At 42.4% G+C, this 24,340-nt stretch overlaps 2 protein-coding genes across 4 annotated transcripts in view; both read left to right on the top strand.

The window, feature by feature from the left end:
- Positions 1 to 11,992, top strand: part of znf318 (zinc finger protein 318) — a 26,023-nt gene extending 14,031 nt beyond the window's left edge. The window contains exons 8-11 of the mRNA XM_017434447.3: positions 5,557 to 5,742; positions 5,852 to 5,945; positions 6,398 to 6,516; positions 8,786 to 11,992. Coding sequence (XP_017289936.1) covers positions 5,557 to 5,742; positions 5,852 to 5,945; positions 6,398 to 6,516; positions 8,786 to 11,518 — 3,132 coding nt within the window. The 3' untranslated portion in view covers positions 11,519 to 11,992. The remainder of the gene's footprint in view (positions 1 to 5,556; positions 5,743 to 5,851; positions 5,946 to 6,397; positions 6,517 to 8,785) is intronic.
- Positions 11,993 to 16,427: 4,435 nt separating this feature from the next.
- On the top strand, positions 16,428 to 24,151 carry ppp2r5d (protein phosphatase 2, regulatory subunit B', delta). 3 transcript variants are annotated; one of them, XM_017434464.3, is made up of 17 exons: positions 16,428 to 16,580; positions 18,627 to 18,713; positions 18,918 to 19,089; positions 19,534 to 19,733; positions 19,839 to 19,949; positions 20,035 to 20,127; positions 20,202 to 20,332; positions 20,427 to 20,486; positions 20,567 to 20,675; positions 20,753 to 20,806; positions 20,922 to 21,092; positions 21,170 to 21,297; positions 21,913 to 22,014; positions 22,129 to 22,201; positions 22,587 to 22,634; positions 22,705 to 22,815; positions 22,922 to 24,151. In XM_017434464.3, the coding sequence occupies exons 1-17, from the start codon at positions 16,554 to 16,556 to the stop codon at positions 23,057 to 23,059; spliced, it is 1,815 nt and encodes a 604-aa protein (XP_017289953.1). In that variant the 5' UTR covers positions 16,428 to 16,553; the 3' UTR covers positions 23,060 to 24,151. The 3 variants fall into 3 exon arrangements, with proteins under 3 accessions (XP_017289953.1, XP_037829489.1, XP_037829490.1); XM_037973561.1 differs by lacking the exons at positions 16,428 to 16,580; positions 18,627 to 18,713 and having other exon boundaries at positions 18,948 to 19,089; positions 19,465 to 19,733; XM_037973562.1 differs by lacking the exons at positions 16,428 to 16,580; positions 18,627 to 18,713 and having other exon boundaries at positions 18,952 to 19,089; positions 19,496 to 19,733.
- The last annotated feature ends 189 nt before the right edge of the window (positions 24,152 to 24,340 follow it).

Consider the following 24,340-nt stretch of genomic DNA (forward strand, 5'->3'; position numbering starts at 1 on the left):
ATGTTTCTCGGCTGGCCTGGGAACGCCTTGGGATTCCCCCGGAGGAGCTGGCCCAAGTGGCTGGGGAGAGGGAAGTCTGGGTCTCCCTGCTTAGGCTGCTGCCCCCGCGACCCGACCCCGGATAAGCGGAAGAAGATGGATGGATGGATGGATTATAGTCTTTTTATTATTTTTTATTACTTGATTCAATTACATGTTATATATGTGTTTTATTAACATGTTTGTCAGACTTATTACCTTGTTTATTATCAAATTTTATATTAGCAGATTTAACAAATCTATGAACTGACTTAATAGGATTTCTTGACAAGTTCATTATTTGCATTACTACCTTTTTAAAACCTGTTTTAGTAGATTTATTATCCAAATTATTTCTAGTTTACCAGGTTTAATATTAGGTTCATAACTGGGTTTATTAAGGCATTATTACCTGGTTTATAAATGGGTTTAATGTCCAGTTCAATACTGGCTTAATGTTGTTTTTACAACTTCATTACCCGGTTTATTACAGTATCTATTTTTTAATATACAGTTTATCACTATTTTACCAAAATTACCTTGTTTAATAACAAGTTTAATTTCTGGTTTATTACCGTTTTCTTTACCATGTTTAATTTATGACTGGTTTAATAATATCCAGTTTAATAACTGGTTTAATACCTGCTTTGTTAATGGGTTAATATATAGTTTTCCCTCTGCAGAATCACAACCTTAATTTGGTGGAGGGGTTTGAGTACCCCAACGATTTTAAGGTGTTAACAACAGTGTTGTCTTGAGCATTATTACCTGGTAGGGTCTTCACTGGTAAACTGGCCTCAGAGAAGGGATCAGACTAAGAAAGATTCAAAAACCTCAATGGAAAAACAACACATTCAACAGCATACCTCGCCTGGACAAGGGAAACTGGGACACCCCATGGAGGTAGGCCCCCCGGCTGAGCGCCTTACGGTTGGAGTTCTCCCCGGTGAATAAGAGGGTCACCTCTCTGCAGCTTCAAGCTGCAGGAGGGAAGGTTTTGATTGCATGGCAATCAAGATTATCTGGCCTTCTTAGGGTTTCTAGATGTTGTCTAGAAATGGGTGCCATCTGGGGGATATGACAAAGTCATCTGGACTGGCGTGAACGACCTCTCTGATCGGAACTTGAGCTGTGTCCTGTTATTGGACTAATGTGCTAGGCATTAACTGTCTATCATATCAAACTGTCTATATCATACACCATGTTTGAGCATAGAGTCCCTGACAGAAGTTCTGTCGCTTATCCATGTTGTGGAAACAAAAGCTTATAACCTGACTTTAAATTCATCCATTGGTTTTAGAAATGACTCATATGAAAGCTGAAACCCTCCCAAATGAGGTTTAATTTACAGAAATAAATTTGCTTCACTGAAGAAATTATGATCCTTTAATGAACACAAAGGTCAGATTTTGCCAAGACAAAAGTTTTAACATAACATAACATTGGTGAATGAAGTTGTGGTGCTATTAGAGCCATATTTAATATTTTGTGTGACTTCCATGAGCTTAAAGGACTGTATCCATGCGGTTTGACAATGATTCATACAATTCATACAATTTATTGATGAAGTCATCAGGAATAGCAAAGAATGCAGTCTTACACGCCTCTCAGAGTTCATCAAAATTCTTCGGTTATGTCTTCCAAGCTTCCTTTTTCATCCTACCCCAAACATGCTCAATGATGTTCATGTCTGGTGACTGAGCTGGCCAGTCCCTGAGCACCTTGATCTTTTTCGCCTTGAGGAACTTTGATGGAGAGATGGATGTATGAGATGGAGCACCATCCTGCTGCAGAATTTGACCCCTTTTATGATTGGGAATGTAAGAGGTAGCTAATACTTCTTGATATTTTAGGCTATTGATATTGCCTTCCACCTTGCAAATGTTTTGCACACCCAAACGTTCCTCCTGAGCAGTTGTCTTGCGGGGTCTGCCAGACCTGGGCTTGTCAGAAACATCTCCAGTCTCTTCAAATCTTTTTTTTTTTAATTCTTTGTACTTGACAGTGTGACACATTAACTGGTGCCAGCCACCTCTGCAGTGGATCTGGTCTTCAGCCTCTTGATAATCAAGGCTTTGGTCGCAGGGTGGTTTTTTGGCATGTTGTCAGAAGTCAAGTTGCAGTTCAAGTGAAGGTCTGGGGTTCTTTTTATACACTCTCACTAATTAACCGATCAATTAGTGAGCACAGGTGAGACTGTAAACTAGGGTGCATTATATGACAAGGCGACAAAACTTTTGTCTTGCCAAAATCTGACCTTTCTGTGTTCATTAAAGGATTATTATTATTATTTTTGCAGTGAAGCAAATTTATTTTGGTAATTAAACCTAATTTTGGAGGGTTTCAGCTTTCATATGAGTCATTTTTAAAACCAATAAGCTTTTGTTTCCGCAACATGGATAAGCGACATAACTTCTGTCAGGGACTGTAGAGTGGTCCGTATGTGGTACCAGGCTACCTTAGGCCAAAGGTCCATGACAGATTTTGTAATTGGGTTATCACACCTGCAGCTGTATGTCTTGGACACTCAGGTAAATAAAGGAGCAGAGCTGTCAACTGATCAGTACCTAATGGTGAGTTGGATCCAGTGGTGAGGGAGGCTGCCGGACAGACTTGGTAAACCCAAATGAATAGTTAGTGTGAAATGGGAATGTCTAGCAGAACCTTGTCAGTGAGACCTTTAAGTCACACCTCTGGGATAGTTTTTCTCATGTTCCGGGGGATACCAGGGACTTGGAGTCTGAATGGATCATATCCAATATTGAAGATGTGGTTTCCAGAAGCTGTGGCCTGAAGGTCATTGGTGCCTGTTGCGGTGGCACTCGGAGGAGCCATCAAATCATCAAGCTGAAGAAAGAGGCCTTGGAGCTTGGCTGTCTCATAGAACTCCTGAAGCAGCTAACAGGTACAGGATAACCAGTAGGACTGTGGCTTTTGTGGTTGCAAATGCAAAAACTTGGGAGGAATTCGGAGAAGCCATGGAATAAGACTTTCAGTTGGCCTCTAGGAGGCTGTGGCAAACCATTCAGCAACTCGGAAGGGGAAAGCTGGCTCCTTCCCAGGTTGTGCTTGGTTTGGGTGGGGAACTGCTGACCCAGACTGGGGATATTATCAGATGGTGAAAGGAGCACTTTTAGGACCTCCTTAATTCAGCCACCATGTCCACCTTTGGTGAGGCAGAGTCTGGGGACTTGGAGGAAGATGAGTTAATTACTATGACAGAGGTCACCAAGGTAGTTAAAGAGCTCCCTGGTGGCACGGCGCCTGGGGTGGATAGTATTTGCCCTGAGATGCTGAAAGCTCTGGACATTGCAGGGCTGTCATGGTTGACACTTCTTTTTAGTGTCACATGGAGGACTGGGACAACAACTGCAGAGTGGCATACTGGGATGGTGGTTCTCATTTTCAGTAAGTGGGACCAGAGAGTGTGTTTGAACTATAGAGGGATCACACTTCTCAGCCTCCCTGGAAAAATTTACTCCAGGATATTGGAAGGGAGGCTTTGACCAATTGTTAAACGATTCAGGAGGCGTAATGTGGCTTTCATTCTGGCTGTGGAACAGTGGACCAGATCTCTACTATTGCAGAGCTGCAAAGGGGGTTGTGGGAGTTTGACTTTCCAGTCTACATATGATCTGTGGATCTGGAGAATGCTTTTGAAAATGTTCCCAGAGGCATTCTGTGTGGGGTTCTGCTGTAATATGGGTTGCCAGAGCTGCTTTTAAGGGCTATCTGCTCCCTGTATAACCAAATCAAGAGCTGTGTCCACATCGCCGACACAAAGTTGAGTTTTTTCTCAGTGCAGGTTGGGCTTCGCCAGGGCTGTTCCTTGTCTGATCCTGTTTTTGGTGTTTATGGACAGAATCTCAAGAGCAGAATCCAAGGCCTCTTGTAGAGAGGAGGGTGTCTGGTTTGAAAACCTAAGGATCTCATTTCTGCTGTTTGCAGCCAATGTGGTTTTGTTGGCTTTTTTGGGCCATTACAATTTAGGGGCAGTTCACAGCCAAGTGTTAAGTGGCTGGGATGAGAGTCAGCTCCTCTAAGTCCGAGGCCATGGTTCTCAACTGGAAAAAGGTAGAATACTCCCTCTGGGTTCTGGTTGGGTCACTTTCTCAAATGATAGAAAGTTGGAGCAGGAGATGGATGGACAAATTGGGGCTTTGTCTGCAATAATAAGGGTGTTGCTTTGGCCTGTTATAGCAATGTAAGAGTTGAATCAAAAAGCAAAGCTCTCAATTTCCTGGTCTGTCTGTTCCATCTCTCACCAATGGTCATGACATTTAAGTCATGATCGAAAGAATGAGATCCTAGATACAAGTGGCTAAAATAAACTTCCTTTGTAGGAATGTTGGGTTCAACCTTAGAGATAACGCTTGGGGGACCTTAGAGTAGAGCTGCTGCACCTCCACATCAAAACCAGTCAGCTGAGTGGTTCAGGCATCTTATTAGGATGCCTCCTTGGTGTCTCCCTTTAAAAGTTTTCCAGGCATGTTTGACTGGAAGGAGACCCTGGGGCAGACCCAGAACTTGCTAAAAGGATTATAGATCCTCTGGTGTTTTTGATCCCCCAGGAGGAACTGGAGAGTGTTGCTTGAGAGAGGGAGGTCTGGGTTTCTCTCCTAGACCTCTTTCCTCTGAGACCCAACCATTCATAAGTGGCAGAAGATGGATATCTAGTTTATTATTAACAATATATTTATGTTATTTTTATTATTGACTTTATTGTGTGGTTTATCAATTGGTTTATTACCAGGTTTGTTAATGTGTTTATCCATCTATCCATTTTCTCTACCCGTTTTATCCTTTCTGGGTCACAGGGAGCTCGTGCCTATCTCCAGCATTCATTGTTGGAGAGGTGGTGTACAACCTGCTAATAAATCCAATAAACCAATAAGAAACTGGACAGGTCAATCACAGGGCCACACAGAGACAAACAAGACAAATAACCATTCACACATATCACTTTTTACAAAAATTATAATTAGATGTTGTTTAACAGGTTTATTGCCTGGTTTATTAATGGGTTTTATTTTTACTAGCAGGTTGTGAAGATGTTTTTAGCTGTCTTTTTAAACACTTTTTTTTGGTTTTGGTTTTTTGAACTCATGGTATGTGCCTTGGCTGCTGCGTGTAGGTTGAGATGACGTAGACAAACTGAAGTAAATGTTTCAGGGTATTTGCTCAGACGTTTAAGACCTCCAGCTAAGTTTACTAATTTATTCATTCTTTACTGAAGTTTATTGTAAAGAAAAAAAAAATAGGCATGTGACTAAGGACATCTTAAACCATACAAGTTGATTTATTCTGACTTGGGGCTCTATTGCGTTGAACCACTAAGTCAGGAAATTCTGTCAAAGTAGAAAACAACAGTAAGACACACTTTGGTAGATTTTGGTCTACAGTATTGGAGCACGCTGAAGGTAAGGAACTTTATTTTTTATTGATTTTGTGAAGCTATTTTAACTTGAACAAGTCCTGAGACTTGAGTGTGTCACCTTCTTCCTGCTGCCATGACTCCCCTCCATCTTTGTTTTACAGTTAACCCCCCCTGCTCCGACCAGGGCATCTCCGTACAAACCACCTGCCGCTGCCCCAGAACAGGCTCCACCCCCCGACCCTTTTGAATACTATGATGCTGGAAATCATTGGTGTAAAAACTGTAACATCACCTCTGGCTCCATGTTTGATTTTTTCACACACTTGCACAGCAAATCTCATCGCAAGGTTTGTTTAGGCTAAGATTTATCATAATTATGATCAAACTGAACATTAATCTTTAAGTGTTTTTGATGGTTAATAATCTTAACAACTGATCAGTCTTTTCTTTGCACAGACTCTTGACCCATACGACCGACCCTGGGCTTCCAGTCTCACCAAAATCTCCAAGAACACGCTGACATCAGAGAAGCAAACCAAACCTGCCAAAGGTAGTGTAAGACGGTGCCACATGCTGTGGTGATGTCATCATGATGTGTCAGATGATACGAAGTGTGAGCCACTGAATGTTGTTAGCAATCTTCTGCTTCCAGGTGGAAATCTGAGTGGATCTCTGCTGCAGATTCTCTGTCTCTTAATGAAAACAGTGCTAACCACGTGAAGCCACAGGAAAAACTCGTGTTTACATCTCTGATGTCAGTTCTGTTGCTTTTCATGTGTCCTCCACAAAGATCCTGAGCTGTTCCAACATTTTCCCATCAGTTTCTGCTCTGAAATAACCTTTGACCTCATCACCTTCTGTTTCTGAAACAAACGTTTCTCTCTGAAACTCTCCTCTCCTGACAGGTCCTCCAAGTGGAGACGTCCGTCAGGTAAACATGATTAGTATCTTATTTTGTCACAGCTTGAGGGTTTAAAAAGTCCTGTTTGTGTTTGGCTGCAGGTTCGGAGTTCCTAGTTCCTGTCAGAGGGTTCTATTGTCTGCTGTGCAAGCAGTTTTTTGGAGACGCCATCTGTGCCGAAGAACACATCATCACACACTTTCATAACGAGAAATACAAGGTATTAAACCCAGCAGGTGACGGTCACAATCAAACAACTCGGGTCAGACTTTGTTTCATTTTGACTCTGAATTACAGCTAGGTGTGGGCCAATTACTAGTTTTAAGGTATATAACAGTGGAAAAAAGTCTAAAACACTGCTTTTTTCGTCACCGTTCCTACAGTTTAAATGCCTTAAAATGAAACAACAGAGACTGGGCATATTTTTTTATTTCCCCCACTCTGTGAACATCTCTGTTGCTCTAAGCTGTCATTCAGCTGTGTACTGTAGCTGAGGGGAGAATTCCCCCATATTTTTATATAAACAGTCTCTCTTTGCAAGTTAATGCTGTTTTGAAATGAACGTTTGCAACAAGCTACAATAGTTATCATGTTAGCCAGTAGAACAACAGACTGCAGGCTTACTACAGACTAATAACCAACTAATTAATTAACATCAACTTGTCAGGCTCAACATTACAGAGAACAGAGCAGCAGAGAAGTAATTTTCTGAGAAATAGGCACAAATACTTTAGAATAATAAATAAATTGATCTGGCTCTATAGTTGAGTTTACCAGTTTTGTGTATTTTGTGGAGCTGATAAAGGAAAACACTGTTTTTCCTTCTTATTTTTCCTAAAAGGAAACATCTCATTTTTAAGGTACATAAAACTACAGTGGGCCAAACATAAAATGGTCTCCTAAAGAGGAAACATATTTACATGAAGAACTGTCTTCAGTATAATTAAACAGTCTGCTTATTGTGAATTATGTCCTTAATGTCCACTAGAATATGTTGGGGGAAAAACCATTATATTAAAACTGACAGCTGACTCACTGATGTTAATTTTTTAAATTATTCTCAATACTTGTCATTAAATCAAAAATTCAGCCTTGATCTTAAATAAAATTGTAAATTAAAATGTTATAAATAAAAAGCTGATCATGTATTGGTGCAAAATTTGTTCTGAGTTCAGCAAAAAGCTGACATATTTTAAATATTGACTGTCAACATGTTCACTTCTGTTCTCTTAGTCTCCTTGTTTATATCTGTTATATCTATAAACTATAGTTATAACTATAAGAAAGCTATAAATATGAAATTAAGTAATAGTATACTATTATTTCTATAATATAACCATTTTAGCCAATATTTGATTTTATTTAAGCAACTATTGTAATAGTATTTGCATTTCTGTTTTTAAGTAAAAGCAAATAAATCATGTTTTTAAATTTTTGTAACACAGTGCAACTATGGTATTTTTGCTCAAGGTTATCATACCGTCAAACTCTCATACCAGCCCACGCCAAATTACAGCCAAAGGAACATTCATATTAACAGTAAAGGCCATCAGCTTTCATTTCTAGTTTAATGTATCAGGACATAAAAATTATCAGGGCTTCAAGTTCTGTGAACACAATCCCAGATGGCAACCTCCTTTCATACCAGAGTTTTAGACTAAGGTCTAAACAAAGTTGACAAAGTTTTAGCTGATGTGATATTGCAAGATCAGTCAACACTCAGAGTATGTGTTGGGGATGACTCTCAGCTACTTCCACACCAAATTTCAGCTCAGTATCTGTAAAATTGACTTAATTAGACATTTTGTGTTGGCTATGACCAATTAGTTGTTGAGGCCATCTTGAACCAGGTTGACTCTAAAAGTTATTCAGTTGTAGATGTACATGTACCAATGATTACTTTAATTTCATTAAAATCCACCCAGAGAAATTTAGCTATCAGACAGGGTTTACTCCAACAAGTAATGTCAAAGTTTTAAACACAAGTCTTTTGCCATCACTTATTGATCACAGTATGTTTTGAAATGACTCTCAGCTACTACCATACTAAATTTTAACTAAAAATCGGTAAAATGCCTTGCTGCTGAAATGTGCTATACAAATCAAATTTGATTGATTGATTGACAGGCCAAGCTTGGACCAAACTGGGTCATGATCTGAAACATATCAGCAGATCTTCAAAGGCTTTTAATTGCTTTTTAGCTTAGTTTTGTTTTTTGTTTTTTTGTTTTTTTGTTTGTTTGGTTATTTTTTTATTTTTTTAATAAAAAATGACAGTGAGGTCAGATTTACTAATTGTTAACACTTGCTGAGGACCAGGTGAGTTATTGCATCCTAATATGTAAACTTTTAGTATTAAAGACTGTTTTTATTTTACCGTAAATAAATAGTGTCATAATGCAGTCTAGTTAACGTGCTGGAGATATCATGTCAGACTAAAATCATTGTTGATTTGTCATCTTCATTCTTTTTTGTACATTCTTCAACAGAACCAAATATATGAGAATCCACTGTATGAGCAGAGGAGGAACCTGGACCGCCAGGCCGCCCTGGCTTTGGAGGCGAGTGGAAAGAAACGCAAACACGACGATGACCAAAAAGGTAGCAAAGAAAAAGAAGAAAAGGCCAAACATAAAAAGGAGAAAAAGGAGAAAGAAAAGAAGGAAGAGGATGCTGCTGTGCACAAAGAGGAAAAATATAAAGTTAAAAAGGAGGAAGAGGAGGATAAGACAAAGTTGAGCAGGAAAGAGGATTTCAAAAAGAACCAGGAACATGAAAGGTATTCTTACAGCAAGAAAGATGAAGATGAAAAGTATAAATACACCAAAAAGGATGACAAATACCACTACAGCAGAGACGATGAAGACCAGAACATTCGCTACAAGAACAGCAACCAAGATGAAGAGTACCAGTACCGTCACCACAGGGATGGTAACGACCGATACAATGATCGTCCAAAATACAGCTTCAGAGGTGACAAGGACAAACACAAGCATGAAAAATATTCAGATGTCAGTTCTAAATATAGCAGGGAGTGCAACGAAGGGAAACCTATGGCTGAAAGGGAGGCAGACAAACCTGCCGGGAAACCAGACCCCATTAAGTCTGAACCTCCACTAAAATCTTATGAGCTGCCAAAAATCTTCTGTGGACCCAGCCCTGCCATGAGGGCAAAGCTCCGCAAGCAGAGTTTGGAAACTGGTAAAGCACCTTCTGCAACCACTTCCTTTGGGAAATTCACATGGAAGAAGAAGGAAAACCAATTGGCAAAGGAGGCACAGAAAATAGCTGCAGAATTCCTCAAGGAAGACGAAACAACTGCGAAGGAGCAGGCATCCACTGTGGAGGATTCTTTTGCAAAGTCTATGGCTGTTGCAAAAGAGATTGCCCAGAAGCTGGCAGGTGAACCACCCACACCTCCATCTTGGTTCTCTGGTGGTCGAGGACGGATTCGTCCAAACCTCCGTGCGCCTGCCAATCAGGTGAGGAAGGCAGCTATGGCTGGAAAACCTGCGTCCCTCAATACATTCCTTAACATGAGATCCCCAAACACGAGTATACTAGGGCCTACTCCCGGTCCCCTCGTCACGCCACAGCTTGTTCAGATGAACAGATTCCCTTCAGTCCACACACCTAGACAATCAGAGCCATTTTCTGCGCCAGCGGTAACCGAATCAGAACCATTTGGTCCTGAACTTCCTCCATCAATGTCAAAACCTGAACCGTGTGAAGTTAATACTTCACGCAAAGGATCCAAACCTGATCCAACTGGGTCAAAAGCTGTAGCATCTGAAGCTAAACAAGATCTGCCAGCTTCTGGACCTGCTGTAGAGTCTAGACTTGCTGCAGGTGAATCTAGACCTGCTGCAGTTGAATCTAAATCTGCTGTAGTTAAACCTAAACTGGTTCAAGCTCACTCTAAACCTGCAGCAGTCGAGTCTAAACCTGCTTCAGTCGAGTCTAAACTTGCTCCAGTAGAGTTTAAACTTGCACCCATCCAGGTTAATTCTGCTCCACCAGTTTGTTCTCCAGTCCAGTCAAAGCCAGCGCCTTCTGAAACTAAACCTATTCCAGCAGGAGGTAAGCCAGCGTCCTCTCAGGTTACTTTATCCAAGTATCCACCTGTACAACCAGCAATGATCAAGATAGTGTCAGATGTGGCAGCTCCTGGTGTCCCAGAGAGTGAGCAGACCTGCACTATGTTTGTCAAACCGCCACCTTTCATGAACAAAGCATTGGGACCCCATAAACCCGATAAGGTGAAGAGCAACCTGGCTGCAGCCAAAGCCCAGGATTTATTTGGAATCTTCTACAGCAGCAGTGGCCAGCAAGGCCCTTCTTCCTTCACCAGACCAGAAACTAGTGACAAAAGCATTTTTCCGCATGCACCTCAGCCACAACCACAGTCCTCTTATCAGACCCAATCACAGCTCCAAGATAAACCACAACCTCACTTTCTGTCCAAAATTCAAACCCAATCCCAAACTCAAGATCAACCTCTAGTTAAACCCCAGAATGAACCAAGACCTCAAACAGAACTCCAACATCAGTGTCTTTCTTTCACTCAAGCCCAGCCTCCAACTAAGGTCCAAACATCTCCGGAACCAAACTCAAAAAACTGTCCTCCAGGTCCCCAAGCTCAGACTGAATCAGACATTCAGATCACCTCTGTTTGGTCCCTTCAGCCCACCAAAGCTCCAACAACTCAGGTGGTGCCAACGACCCAACCCAAACCAGCTCTTCCAGACTGCGATCAGAATTTGTCTCAAAACCAGACCCCTCATCTGGAACCAAACCCTGAACCCCAGCCTAAACCAGCTCCTCCGTTCCAAGCAGAGCCTCAACCTGATTCCCTGTCCCAACCAGAAACAACTCTATCACCACAGTCTAAACTCAAACCAGGCCCTAAAATCAGAGGCAAGTCAACACCAACAAGGAAGACTCCTCCTGCCTCTGCCCCTGCTCGACAAACCCGGTCTCAGACCAGATATCAGACCAGACAACAGCAGCAGAGCCAGCCAGAACCAGAACTGGCATTAGGAGACCATGACTCCACAATTTTAGAACCTAAAGCTTTGGAGGTTTCTGATCCAGAGTCTCAGCCAAAGACTGAGACAACCAATAAAAAAGACGCTCCAGCTTTGGCTATCACTCCAGAAACCCTGGGCCTTCTGTCAGACATGACCTCCCTGGACTTTGATTATAATTTTAACTTTGAGTAGTAGGTCAGAGAGTGGCATGATGGGAGCTCAGGATAGACAGTTTTGCAGGACTGAAGGTTCCTGAAGGTTTTCCTCCAGAAGTTCAGCAGGTATGAAAGTCTGATCTGATTCTAATGGGCCAAACTGAACCAGACTGGCTTTGAAGCACAATGTCAGACTATGTTTAAGGTTCCCTTGACATCTCTGGTGTAATCTGATGTATTCAGATATTCTGGTTGGGTTCTGGAGAGAATCAAATGGATTGAGGTTCCTGTTTTTTACAGATTATTTTTTCCCGATGAAGTTAGTTTCTGCTCACTGATTGTAAGTTTTTATTTTCTAAAGTTCAAGTCCTGTTTCTTCAAACCTTCACTATCAAACTGTTTATGTTCATATTTAAAACGAGTCTGAACCGCCAGCATTTTTTTCCTTCATGATGCTCGTCCTGTAATGTTTGTTTCATTAGTGTTTTAAATAAAAGTAGATGAAATGTCAGGTTTAAGTGTTTTTTTGTGCTAGATGAAGATGGTTAAATCAGCTTTTTAATTTCAAACATTTCTTACTTTACTACAAGAAATAAAAAAAAAACAAATATTACAGTTTTTATATAAGAAAAATGAGCTTTAATTGACAACACAAAAGGAAAGTGTGACAACCACAGACCTGTTTCTGATTCCTTCAGGTACCTGGGAAAAACTGGCTATCAGAAAGGAGAGTGAGCGGATGTTGACCTGGACAGAGCTAAACCAGATCGAAACGTCCTTACAGGACTTTGTACAGTTCTTTTATACCCAGTTGTTCCTGTTCAGGTTCATGGTGAGGTGGTGCCTTTCTCCAAAGGTCATAGGGCAGGATGTGGGGTTATGCTTGGACAAGTCACAAGGATGTTTCAGATCATTTTAATCAGATTTGCTCCAACATTCTCCAGAGTCCGTTTCTTGATAATTTCTGGTACTTTTTAGTGTTTTGGATATATGTTGTAAAGACCATGTTTTTAAGCTGTTCTGATTTCAAGGGGTGGAGTTGTGTAAACTTGTCTGTATCTGGTGGTAAAGTCTCCAGTCTCCTTTGCAACTTTTATGGCTTTAAAGATATTGCTTCAAAGAAAATCTGAGTTTACATGATCTACTAGTTTGATCTGGAATCAGTTTAGTGTTTCTTGATTTAATGTCTGTATAAATAATGCATAAAGGCATATATAAATTAAAATGTAAATACTTAATGAAGATTTATGACATGAACTTGTTCATGTTTGATGAGAAGAACCTGAAGTTTGGACCCAGAGTTCAGCAGGAGCTCATTTATTTTTAAGTTCTGTTTTTACGTCTGTGGATTTGGATTTATTTTTAACCTTTTTTTTTTATCCTGTTGTGGCATATCAGGCATACCATTAGGAGAAGATGGCTGCCTACATGTGCCAGAACAGATTTGCTCTACAAAAAGGTTATCTCAGAATGAGAATCCTAGTTGCATGATTTACTTTATTAAGTCAAGTCTGAATCTAGCATTAGAGTAGGCAAGCCACATTGTTGTAATAGCAACCTGTTTGTATGACCTTCAACCATCATTGTGAAATGGTGCGTGAAGGTGTGTGAGAGAGGGGGACCTACCTCTACCAGAAGTAAGTGGGACAGACTTGTAGTTTCCTGACAGGTATGCACAGAAAACACTCACAGCTCCTATTAGTGTCAATAACACTTGTCCTATATTATAAAATTCAAATGTAGCAGATACAGTTGTGTAATTCGGTGTCTGTAGATCACAAGATGGTAATAAAAAAGTCTGCAGCATCTAGACTAGATGTCTGCTATATATGACCTGCAGTCACCTCAGCTGCACAGGGTCATATATACACTGCCTGGCCAAAAAGAAATGTCACCACCTGGATTTAACTAAGCAAATAAGTACGAGCTTCCTATTGGATAATTACTGCATGGGTGATTATGTTTCAGCTGGCAACAAGTTATTTAATCCCCAACTGGTGCAATGAGTTGCTTCTCATTTCATAAACAACTATGTCAAAAGACATCCCATGGTCATGAAAAAGATGTCAGTCTGTTTGAGAAGGGTCAAATCATTGGCATGCATCAAGAAGAGAAAACATCTAAGGAGATTGCAGAAACTACTAAAATTGGGTTAAGAACTGTCTAACACATTAAAAGCTGGAAGGATAGGACCCATCATCTTTGAGGAAGAAATGTGGCCAGGGAAAAAAATCCGGAATTATCGTGATCGACGATCACTTAAACGTTTGGTGAAATCAAATCGAAGACAAACAACAGTAGAACTCTGGGCTACGTTTAATAGTTAAAGTCAGAACATTTCTACATGAAAAATGCAAAGGGAACTCAAGGGATTGGGACTCAACAGCTATGTAGCCTTAAGAAAAGCACTAATTAGTGAGGCTAATCGGGGAAAAAAAGGCTTCAATTTGCTAGGGAGCATAAAGATTGGACTCTGGAGCAATGGAAGAAGGTCATGTGGTCTGATGAATCCAGATTTACCCTGTTCCAGAGTTATGGGCACATCAGGGTAAAAAGAGAGGCAGGTGAAGTGTTGCACTCATCGTGCCTAGTGCCTATGGTACAAGTCTTTGGGGGCAGTGCTATGATCTGGGGTTGCTGCAGTTAGTCAGGTCTAGGTTCAGCAGCAGTATGTGCTCAAAGAATGAGGTCAGCTGACTACCTGAATATACTGAATGACCAGGTTATTTCATCAATGAATTTTTTCTTCCCTGATGGCATGGGCATATTCCAAAATGACAATGCCAGGATTCATTGGGCTCAATTTGTGAAAGAATGTTTCAGGGAGCATGAAACATCATTTTCACACATGGATTGGCCACCACAGAGTCCAGACCTTAACCCCATTGAGAATCTTTGGGATGTGCTGGAGAAGGCTTTGCTCAGCAGTCAGACTCTACCATCATCAATGCAAGATCTTGGTGAAAAATTAATGCAACACTGGATGGAAATAAATCTTGTGACATTGCAGTTGCTTATTGAAACAATGCCACAGCGAATGTGTGCCGTAATCAAAGCTAAAGGCAGTCCAATGAAATATTAGCGTGTGTAACCTTTTTTTTTGGCCAGGCAGTGTATTAACCCGTGTCTGTTTCCCAAACCAAGACAAGGAACCAGACAGATATCAGCAGTGAGTATTATTCTGCAGCTTTCATGGCAGTGTGTGAAGGAGGTTTGCTGAATTTAAAATATGTGCAGACTGATGATGATTCCCTGAACCACAACCATCATTTTACTAAAGAAACCTGTTGTGTCCAAGAAGACTCAAAGCTGTAACTCGTCAGATATTCAGGTACTTTTCCAGGTGAGAGGAAGTCTGAAGTCTGGCTGCTTGGCTAACAGGAAGTGATGCCCCCTGCTGATCGTTGAAGAGGCTACACAGGATTTTCTGGAAGCTGATTTTTTTCTTTACCTCCAGGCAAATCTGAAATTCATCCTCAGAATAATCTGTGTTTTTTATTTGTATAGAAGCAGGAGAAAGCACATTAATCAACAATGAGTAGACTATATCATGATTTAACCACAGGTTCATCTGCTGCTTGATGGTAAGTAGTAAAAAGAAAACATTATGACAGATAAACAGGTAACAAAACCCATGATTATTAACATAATGTGGTCTTGGATAAAAATGATGAAGACAGCACCAATAAAAAAACAATGGACAAAATAGAGCACCCACTATTTGTACGATTAAATGTTTAATTGAAGAATCAGAGAGCAGTCTGTAGGATGTTCCTTGGTTCTGAGTGTTCTGTGGTCCAGATCTAAGCTGCACAATCAGCAAATCTGATTGTCCAAAGGAACATGTCCTGAATGGACTTTTTACACCCCAAAACAAGGGAGCCAAACATGAGGACTCTTCTTCACAAGTCAAATATCAACACATTTAATCCCATTTTAAAGGAATAACAAAACCTTTAGTTCAAATCCTACAATGAAGGAACAAGTTTGAGGTTTTATCCAGTATTTTCAGGGTCTTTCTGATGATTGCAGTTTGTCCTGTTTGGGTCCAACTGGTCAGATAGTCATCCAGGAGGGATTCTTTGAAACCTCAGTAGTTTATTTATTTCATTTAATTACCCAGATTATTATTATTTGAGCTTAACATTTTTCCCCTCAAGGAAAACCTGCTCATGAATGCACAACATTTCAAAATTAAAACTTAAACATTCAAATTAACATCAGCGTACAGAAACAGTCAACATAACACAAATACAGTATGCCTTTAAATACACCAAATGCTTATTTTTTTAAAGTCAGAACATCCATCCATCCATACATTCATCCATTTTCTTTACCCGCTTCTCCATTCCGGGTCGCGGGGAGCTGTTGCTTATCCCCAGCAGTCACTGTGCGAGATAAAGTCAGAACATGCAAAAAATAAATATTTTAACATATTTTGTGTTTTCCCCACAAAATAAAACCGACTAATGGTCCTGTTTTGGTCAAATAAACTTTTACTTTATTTTTTCTGATTGTTCTGATTCTGTTCTGACTCTGAAGTAAAATCTCCATCATGTATAAACTCTGATTAAACCTGTGTTACAGAACCAGTTTGGGACGTGATTTAATTTGTGACAGAACTGACTAATTGTTTTTAAACTTTACAAATTAAATTAAAAAATAACTTCTTTTTGAACAAAGTTTCCCAATTCTTTTAGTACTTCATATTTAACTTTATGTCAGACGAAATGTTTGGGGTTCTTCTCCTGGACTGAAGCTTTTGGATGGTGTGCAGTTCGGTTCTGAACCTGCAGGGTTCGGTTCCTTCAGGTCGGAAGGTGTTTTTGTTGCTGGGAGGACTCCAGACCTGCCTCGCCTCTCTGCAGCCTCACCCTCGCCATTAAATTCACTCTCAGCCAATCAGAAAAATTGCTCCTCGCGTTGCTGGGCAGATGTGCACTCCGGACGCCAATCGGAGCCGCTGTTCGGGGAGAGGGCGCAGGGAGTTGAGACATAACGAGTGACAGCGTCTGAGTCCCAGGCAGGATAGTCACGGAGGTCCCGTGGGAAAAGCCTTCGACGCGGTCAAGATGCCGAACAAAACTAAGAAGGAAAAGGTGAGCTGGCGGTTGCAAGGCCGCCTCGGAGGCTTTTTAACCATCCAATGCAGCGGAGAGGCCGCGAATGGGCTCCTGGACACCGGGGACGGTGGAGATTTTATGGAGCGGAGGGGAGCTAAGCTAAGGCCCGCTAGCTGCGGAGCTGACCATCGCTGCGGAGCTCCGGGCAGCCGTGAATCTGTATCTCCACAACTTTATTTATTTTGCTCAAAATAAATTAACGGTTTGCCATGGTTTTAGTGGGATGCAACTCTCGCCGGACTGTGTGCGAGGTAATGGTTTGTTGGCCCGTTACCCGGGCAGGATTTCCCGGCTAAGAGTGAGCCGTTAGCCGCAGCCGGAGCTCCGGGAGGAGCCTGGAGTGTTCATCCGCCCGAGAGCTGCGGGTTTCCGCTGTAAACCGTCCCCGAGCTCCGGGTCCATGGGCAGCAGGTTCGCCGTTAGTTCTGGCCGGCGGTCCGAGAGGAGGGGGCCCGCTTACAGGACTGAGTTCACCCCGCAGACACCCGCAGGTGCGCAGCTTCTCACTTGAGGGTCGGAGTGAGTCGACTAACAACTGAATAATCAGCTGGTTGATTAGGATCAGTTTGAGGAGGTGATCGGTTCCTTATGTTCATCATGTGATGATGATGAAGTGCTAACCAGTTTTATTACAGAGGACCGTTTCCGCTCTGACAGCTGTGATTATTATGGAATGTTCTCATGAGTTTTCTGCTACAGATTCAGATCAAACTTTTGTCTACATGAGCTGAGAACCAGAAGGTCAAGAAGCTGTTTTTGTTCGGATGCTTTGATAGAAGAAGATTTCGGTTTCCTGTCAGGATGAGACGTTCTGCTTTTGTCTCATTAGGTCAGAAAAGCCTCAAACGCTCCAGGTTCTTCTGCCAACACTTAAAGAGGTTCGGATGAGGAGACCATGATGAAGAGTTGCAGGTCTGATTTTGTCTTGAGGTCCAACAACATGACAGAGGTTTCCAAAGTAATCCCTGGTCCATGTGGTTCTATCAGCTGGTTCTGTGGGTCCATGTGGTTCTATCAGCTGGTTCTGTGGGTCCATGTGAGTCTGTCAGCTGGTTCTGTGGTTCCATGTGGTTTTATCAGCTGTTCTGTAGAGGAGAAATGTGAAAGTCTCTTCCGTTTTAGTTTTTATTCATCTGACTTGATTTTTTGGCTCATTTGTTGTCAGACTGCTTCCTCTAAACATCTGTGATCCTCAGAGACTGTCTGGTTGTAGTCCAGGTCCGGACTCGGACTGGTTTTATTAGATTAGGTTTATCTGTTAGTTCACGTTCTTTGAACCTTATTAATAAATTGATGCTGTGTCCAGCTGTGTCTGAAACCAGATGTGACAGAAAAGACAATACAGGGAAGAAGAACAGTAGTTTTTGTGGTCCAGGGTTTAATTTTTAGCGTTTTTCTGATTCTGATTTAAATTTAAAAAACAACAACTTGCAAATGATTTCAGGGAATAAAATTAGAGAAGTCTTTAACTTCTAAAGACTGATGAACCAAAAAAACAACAATACAAACAGATGAAAAATGTTGCTCAGTCACAGGTTTGTGTTTGTCTCGGGTTGATGACGTGAGAGCTGCAGAGATTGGTTGCTGACAGTCATGTGATGGTTTCTAATATTTTTATAAAACAGAACTTTGATTGTTGCAGTAAGCTGCTCACTTTGTTGTTTGGAGGCAGAAACTGTTTTACTTCAGTCAAATTATTAATGAATGAATACAACATCAAAATCTGATTAATCTTGCTGTTATTTGGACATTTTCTTGACTCGTTAAAGGTAATCTGTTTAAGTTCTGTCTCTGATTTCAGCTTTAATTTAAAGTCAGCTCATTTAACGTCTCTGACAGCATCAGAACCAGCATGAAGCTGAACAGAACCCGATATGAACCTCAGCTTGATCCATCAGACAGATCCAGAACAGAACCACTGCTCAGTCTTTGTTCTGTTAACATTATGTTCCTCCGATGTCTGAGCTGGTTCTGTGTCGAGCAGTAGTCAGTTTTGTTGTTATTTGTTTTATTTTGTTACAGGAAACAAATAAATCATCCAAAGGCAGCACAAAGAACAGCAACAGCAGCAGTGGAGGGAAAGATGGGGCGTCAGAGAACTCTGATGAGGTGGGTCACAGAGGTCGGGTCACATGACCTGCAGAACAAGTTCTTATCAGAGTCACATAATGTAAAGGAAAATGATCTGAGCTGTACGTGCATAAACAGTTTTACCGTTCATATGTTCCTTAAAGTTCTATAGAATAATGGAACTGATCATTGATCAGTTTGAGGAAACTCGTCTGACCTGTGAATGTTTGTTTCCATGTGCAGCAGCAGCAGAGCGGCAGCAAACGTCCCAGTAACAGCACGCCTCCACCCACCCAGCTCAACAAGATCAAGTACTCCGGAGGTCCTCAGCTGGTCAAGAAGGAGCGCCGTCAGAGCTCGTCACGCTTCAGCCTGACCAAGAACAGGGAGCTGCAGAAACTGCCCGCCCTCAAAGGTAACTACACTTAAACCTGACTTAAACCTGAATTACCTTGTGCTTGACCAAGAACAGAGAGCTGCAGAAATGCCCTGCTCTCAAAGATAACTAAACTGACTTAAACCTGACTTTAACCTGCTTCAAACCTGATCCTGACCAAGAACAAGGAGCTGCAGAAACTGCCAGCCCTCAAAGATAAATAAAACGGCCTTAAACCTGACCTAAACCTGTTACTGACTAAGAACAGGAAGTTGTAGAAACTTCCTGCTCTCAAAGCTAACTAAAACTGACTTAAATCTGACTAACACCTGGTCCTGACAAAGAAACTTGTAGGTTCAGAAACTGTTAGGCCTCAAAGTTACCTCACAATAACCTAAGCTTGGCTTATTGTAGCCCTAAACCCAGACTAAACCTGACCTGACAGAACCGAGCTAAGCCCCGCCCCACCCCTGTGGTCCTTAGATGCCCCGCCCATGGAGCGAGAGGAGCTGTTCGTGCAGAAGCTGCGTCAGTGCTGCGTTCTGTTCGACTTCGTCAGCGACCCACTCAGCGACCTCAAGTACAAGGAGGTGAAGAGGGCGGGGCTTAACGAGATGGTGGAGTACATCACGCACAACAGCGACGTGGTGACTGAGTCCATCTACCCCGAGGGCGTCATTATGGTGAGACCACACGACTGGTTCTGGCATTGTTCTGCTTTAACGTCACGGCTCTGATTCTTACAAGTTGAACCAGAACCACCTTTGTTCTGCTGTCTGTCACCTCAGTTTTCTGTCAACGTGTTCCGAACTCTTCCTCCATCCTCCAACCCAACTGGAGCTGAGTTTGACCCAGAGGAGGACGAGCCCACGCTAGAGGCGGCCTGGCCCCACCTGCAGGTGTGTCATCTGGTGCCCCTGGGCAACAAACAAAACTTCTGTCAGAACTGGACCTGAACCAACAGGCATGTCTTTATGTCCACAGCTGGTGTACGAGTTCTTCCTTCGCTTCTTGGAGTCTCCAGACTTCCAACCAAACGTCGCTAAGAAATACATTGATCAAAAGTTTGTTCTGTCGGTAAGACGCCACCTATCTTGATTGAAACCGGGTGAGACAGGTGAGGCCCTGACTGTGTCTCACCTGTCTTCCAGTTGCTGGAGCTGTTTGACAGTGAGGACCCCAGGGAGAGAGATTTCCTAAAGACCATCCTCCATCGGATCTACGGGAAGTTCCTGGGTCTTCGAGCCTACATTCGTCGACAGATCAACAACATCTTTTACAGGTAAGAGACAGACAGGAGCAGCTGAGCGAGACAGACGGGAACACCTGAGAGAGACAGACAGGAACTTTCTGTCCCACTTGTGTTTGTTATGCAGGTTTATCTACGAGACAGAGCATCACAACGGCATTGCTGAACTGCTAGAGATTCTGGGCAGGTAACTCTGACCCCTGTAATGCCTGCTGACCTCTGCTCTGTATAACGACCTTTGACCTGTATGAATTTGTTATGTTCCAGCATCATTAACGGCTTCGCTCTGCCACTGAAAGAGGAACACAAGATGTTTCTGATCAGAGTTCTGCTGCCACTTCATAAAGTCAAGTCTCTCAGCGTGTACCACCCCCAGGTGTGCAGATGTACCTGTCGTTAGCTTTTCTTTGTGTTGTTGTTGTTATATTACTGAGTGTGTGTGTGTGTGCACAGCTTGCCTACTGTGTGGTTCAGTTCCTGGAGAAGGACAGCAGCCTGACGGAGCCGGTGAGTAAACTCTACATACTATTGCCTTGACAATACCGGGGTAACAATGGTGGGCTTTCTTTGGTTTCCATGGTAACTGAAACATGCCAGTATCTAAACACGCGCTTCCCTGTAGGTGATCATGGGTCTGCTGAAGTTCTGGCCCAAGACTCATAGTCCAAAAGAGGTGATGTTCCTGAACGAGCTGGAGGAGATCCTAGACGTCATTGAACCGTCAGAGTTTGTCAAAGTTCAGGAGCCACTCTTCAGACAGCTGGCCAAGTGTGTGTCCAGCCCGCACTTCCAGGTAACAGAACCAGAACCAGAAAAGTTGGACAGTCTGAGGGTGGAGAGGTTCTGATGTAGATAGTGCTGTGTGTTCAGGTGGCAGAGAGAGCTCTGTATTACTGGAACAACGAGTACATCATGAGTCTGATCAGCGACAATGCCGCCAAGATCCTCCCCATCATGTTCCCTGCCCTCTACAAGAACTCAAAGAGCCACTGGAACAAGTAAGACACACCTGGTTTTGTCAAACGAGACTGAGAGTCACTGCTGCTCCTGCTCTAAAGTCTGGATATTTTTCACATTTTACTTTTAAGGACCAGTTGTAAAGATTAGACTCAGGATGTTTCTGCTGTGAAGTCTGTCTGAGCTCCAAACAGGACAGGATTTTACCTCTCGCTGCAACTAAACACCACTGATGCCTATGGGGACCTTCTTTTAGTTTTTAATGAATTTCATCTGCGTTGTTTGATTTTCTGCTACCCCACCAACAGTCAGAGCTCACTATTCCTGATCGACACGCAGGTTTTGATGCATTTTTGTTTGGGATTTTTTCCAAAGCTGTGGGAGCCGAAGTGAGGCCTAAATTGTGATGAAAACAAAACAATTACAGGCAATTAGTAATAAGACTGCTTTAAAGACTGATGATAATTTACAAAATTAGTAAATGAGAAATAGATTGAACAGAACCGTAGAGCCAAAAGATTGTTCTATTTATTGTTAGACTGAGTCAGTCAGTCTAATAGTTATTCTTTAGAACAAGTCTTGGTTCACATGAGCTGAGTTTGTTTTGAGTGTGACCTGAAACCAACATGTGATGAAGTCTTCCTCCTCTTCCTCAGGACCATCCACGGTCTGATCTACAACGCTCTAAAACTCTTCATGGAGATGAACCAAAAGCTGTTTGATGACTGCACGCAGCAGTACAAGGCCGAGAAACAAAAGTACACACACACACACACACACACAGAGGATAGGATAATCAGTGATTACACCATGAGAGCAGTCACACATCAATCAATAACACACACTGACTTCATGATGTGTGTGTGCTGCAGAGAGAAGTACAAACTAAAGGAGCGGGAGGAGATCTGGCTTAGGATTGAGGATTTGGCCCGGCAGAATCCTCAGGTACATGAGTCCAGACTGTGGGTTATGTAAAAACTGAGAAAGTAAAACTTGAGTTTATAGAAAATTGGAGTAAATTAACTTTCAGTTTAGGGGAAATTTTAAATATGTTAACCCTGAGTTTAGAGAAACTCTGAGGAAGTAAGGAGCTGACTCTCATCCTTCTTTTCCCTCTGAGTAAAATAACTTAGAATTTATAAACTCAGTTTCCCCTCTTAAAATAACTTAACTCAGATTTTGACTCTATCTGTTTCAGTCACTAATAAACAATTGTTATTGTTTGTGCAAATTAGTGCTTAGTAATGGGGCTTTCACAGACCAGGAAAAATAGTCAGATATTTTGCTGATTGTTTGCTGCATCCTAACCTGTTCCTTTGTTTCCTTTCAGAGTACAAAGCTCCACCCCCTGCGGCCTGTACTCCACCCACAGGAAGAGGTAAGCGTGGCGTCATCTTTGTGTGTGTGAATTGTAAATGCTGCTGTGTGACACATTGTTGTGTTTATAGTACATGTTGTACAGCGACAGCAGCATGGCCATTTACTCCATGGAGACAGAGACTCCTACAGCTGAGGACATCCAGCTGCTGAAGAAAACCGTGGAGACTGAAGCTTCGCAGGTACACACACACACCTTACCTCCGATTCATTTACAAAGTGATGAACAACTGTGAGGGAACAAAACTCAGTCTGGATCAGTTATCAGGGTCTACCCTCTGTTTTCAGGGTCTGAAAGATCTGAAGAAAGACAAAGTCCTGATGAGGAGGAAGTCGGAGCTGCCACAGGACGTCTACACCATCAAAGCTCTGGAGGCTCACAAGAGAGCCGAGGAGTACCTGACAGCCAATCAGGAGGCTCTCTGACCAGGGGAGGCGCCCCTTCCCCCCTGAGCCCGGCTTCACCCCCTCTTGCCTGTCTCTGGGGGGGGAGAAAGTTATCTTTGCTGTGGAGGATCAGACGTGGACGGAGTTATAGCCGTGTTCAACAAAAAAATGACAAGAAAAAAACTCAGCTCCGCCCCCAAGTTTCTGATTGCAAGTAGGACACCGTAGAAGCTCTGTCCGTCCATGTGCCGTCCAACGTGTCAGCGATCCACTGTGATTGGACATCAGCTTCATGCCACGCCCCCTCACAATACCTCTACCACCACTGTTTACAGACGTGTCCATTACCTGAATACATCACCAGCAGCATTTTCCACTGCAGGAGCCTGACCATCTGGGCTCTGCCCTCTGATGGCCTGAAGCCCCGCCTCCTGACAGTCAGGCTCCGCCTAATAATTACCTGATGGAAGTTTTTAGAATGCCTTTAGGAGAAAGTGCATGATGTCATTACCCTGATGACGTCATCACTGTAACACGGTTTACCTGCAGCGACAGGTGATGAGTCTGGACCTGCTCATCAGGAGCATCGTCTCTCACGTTGTCTGTGTTTCTGATGAAGTTCCTGTCTGCAAGTGTTGGTCAGCTTGTTCTGTAAATGTTCCTTGAATGCACTGTCAGAAACTAGTCGGTGGTTTGAGCACAGGGTTGTCTCCTGCAGTCGAAAAATCTTGAGTCCTGCTGCACTTGAACGCAGAACAGGTCTGTGGCTTTGCCCCCTTCATCCAAATCAACAAATCAGCTGTCAGCTGTGGATGGACAGATGATGAGGAGATGCAGTGAATGTAGACGTTTAACCAGAACGTTGCTTTGCCACATGACAGAAGGGTGAGGGGGCATGGCCTATCTGCGCTCTGACCTGCATCCAGTTTCTTTTGATCTGGGTTTAAATTATTGATTGATTTGATTGGATCAATAGGGTTCTGGGCGAAGCTACAAACGTCTGCAAAGTTCGATAAAAACCATGATGTCACAGATTCAGGAAGATTGACTTCCTGTTAGTTTCTATCATTCAGTGTTTGATGCTCTCTAACATCTGATAATCCTGTAAAATGTTTAATTTAACTTTAAGACCTCAGAGCAGAAAAACCGAGTCCCAGAACCATGTGACCCTCAGATCGCCGTCTGATTGGTTAATTTAAGCTTTAAAGGTCTGAGATTTTATCTGAAACTCAATTAAAAAGAATCAAAAAGGCGTTACCATACAGATTTATAAGCTCAGATCTTCTCATCTAATGAGACTAAATCAATTCTGTCACTTCA

The sequence above is a fragment of the Kryptolebias marmoratus genome, linkage group LG22 (genome assembly GCF_001649575.2).
Source record: "Kryptolebias marmoratus isolate JLee-2015 linkage group LG22, ASM164957v2, whole genome shotgun sequence".
Taxonomy (NCBI): domain Eukaryota; kingdom Metazoa; phylum Chordata; class Actinopteri; order Cyprinodontiformes; family Rivulidae; genus Kryptolebias; species Kryptolebias marmoratus.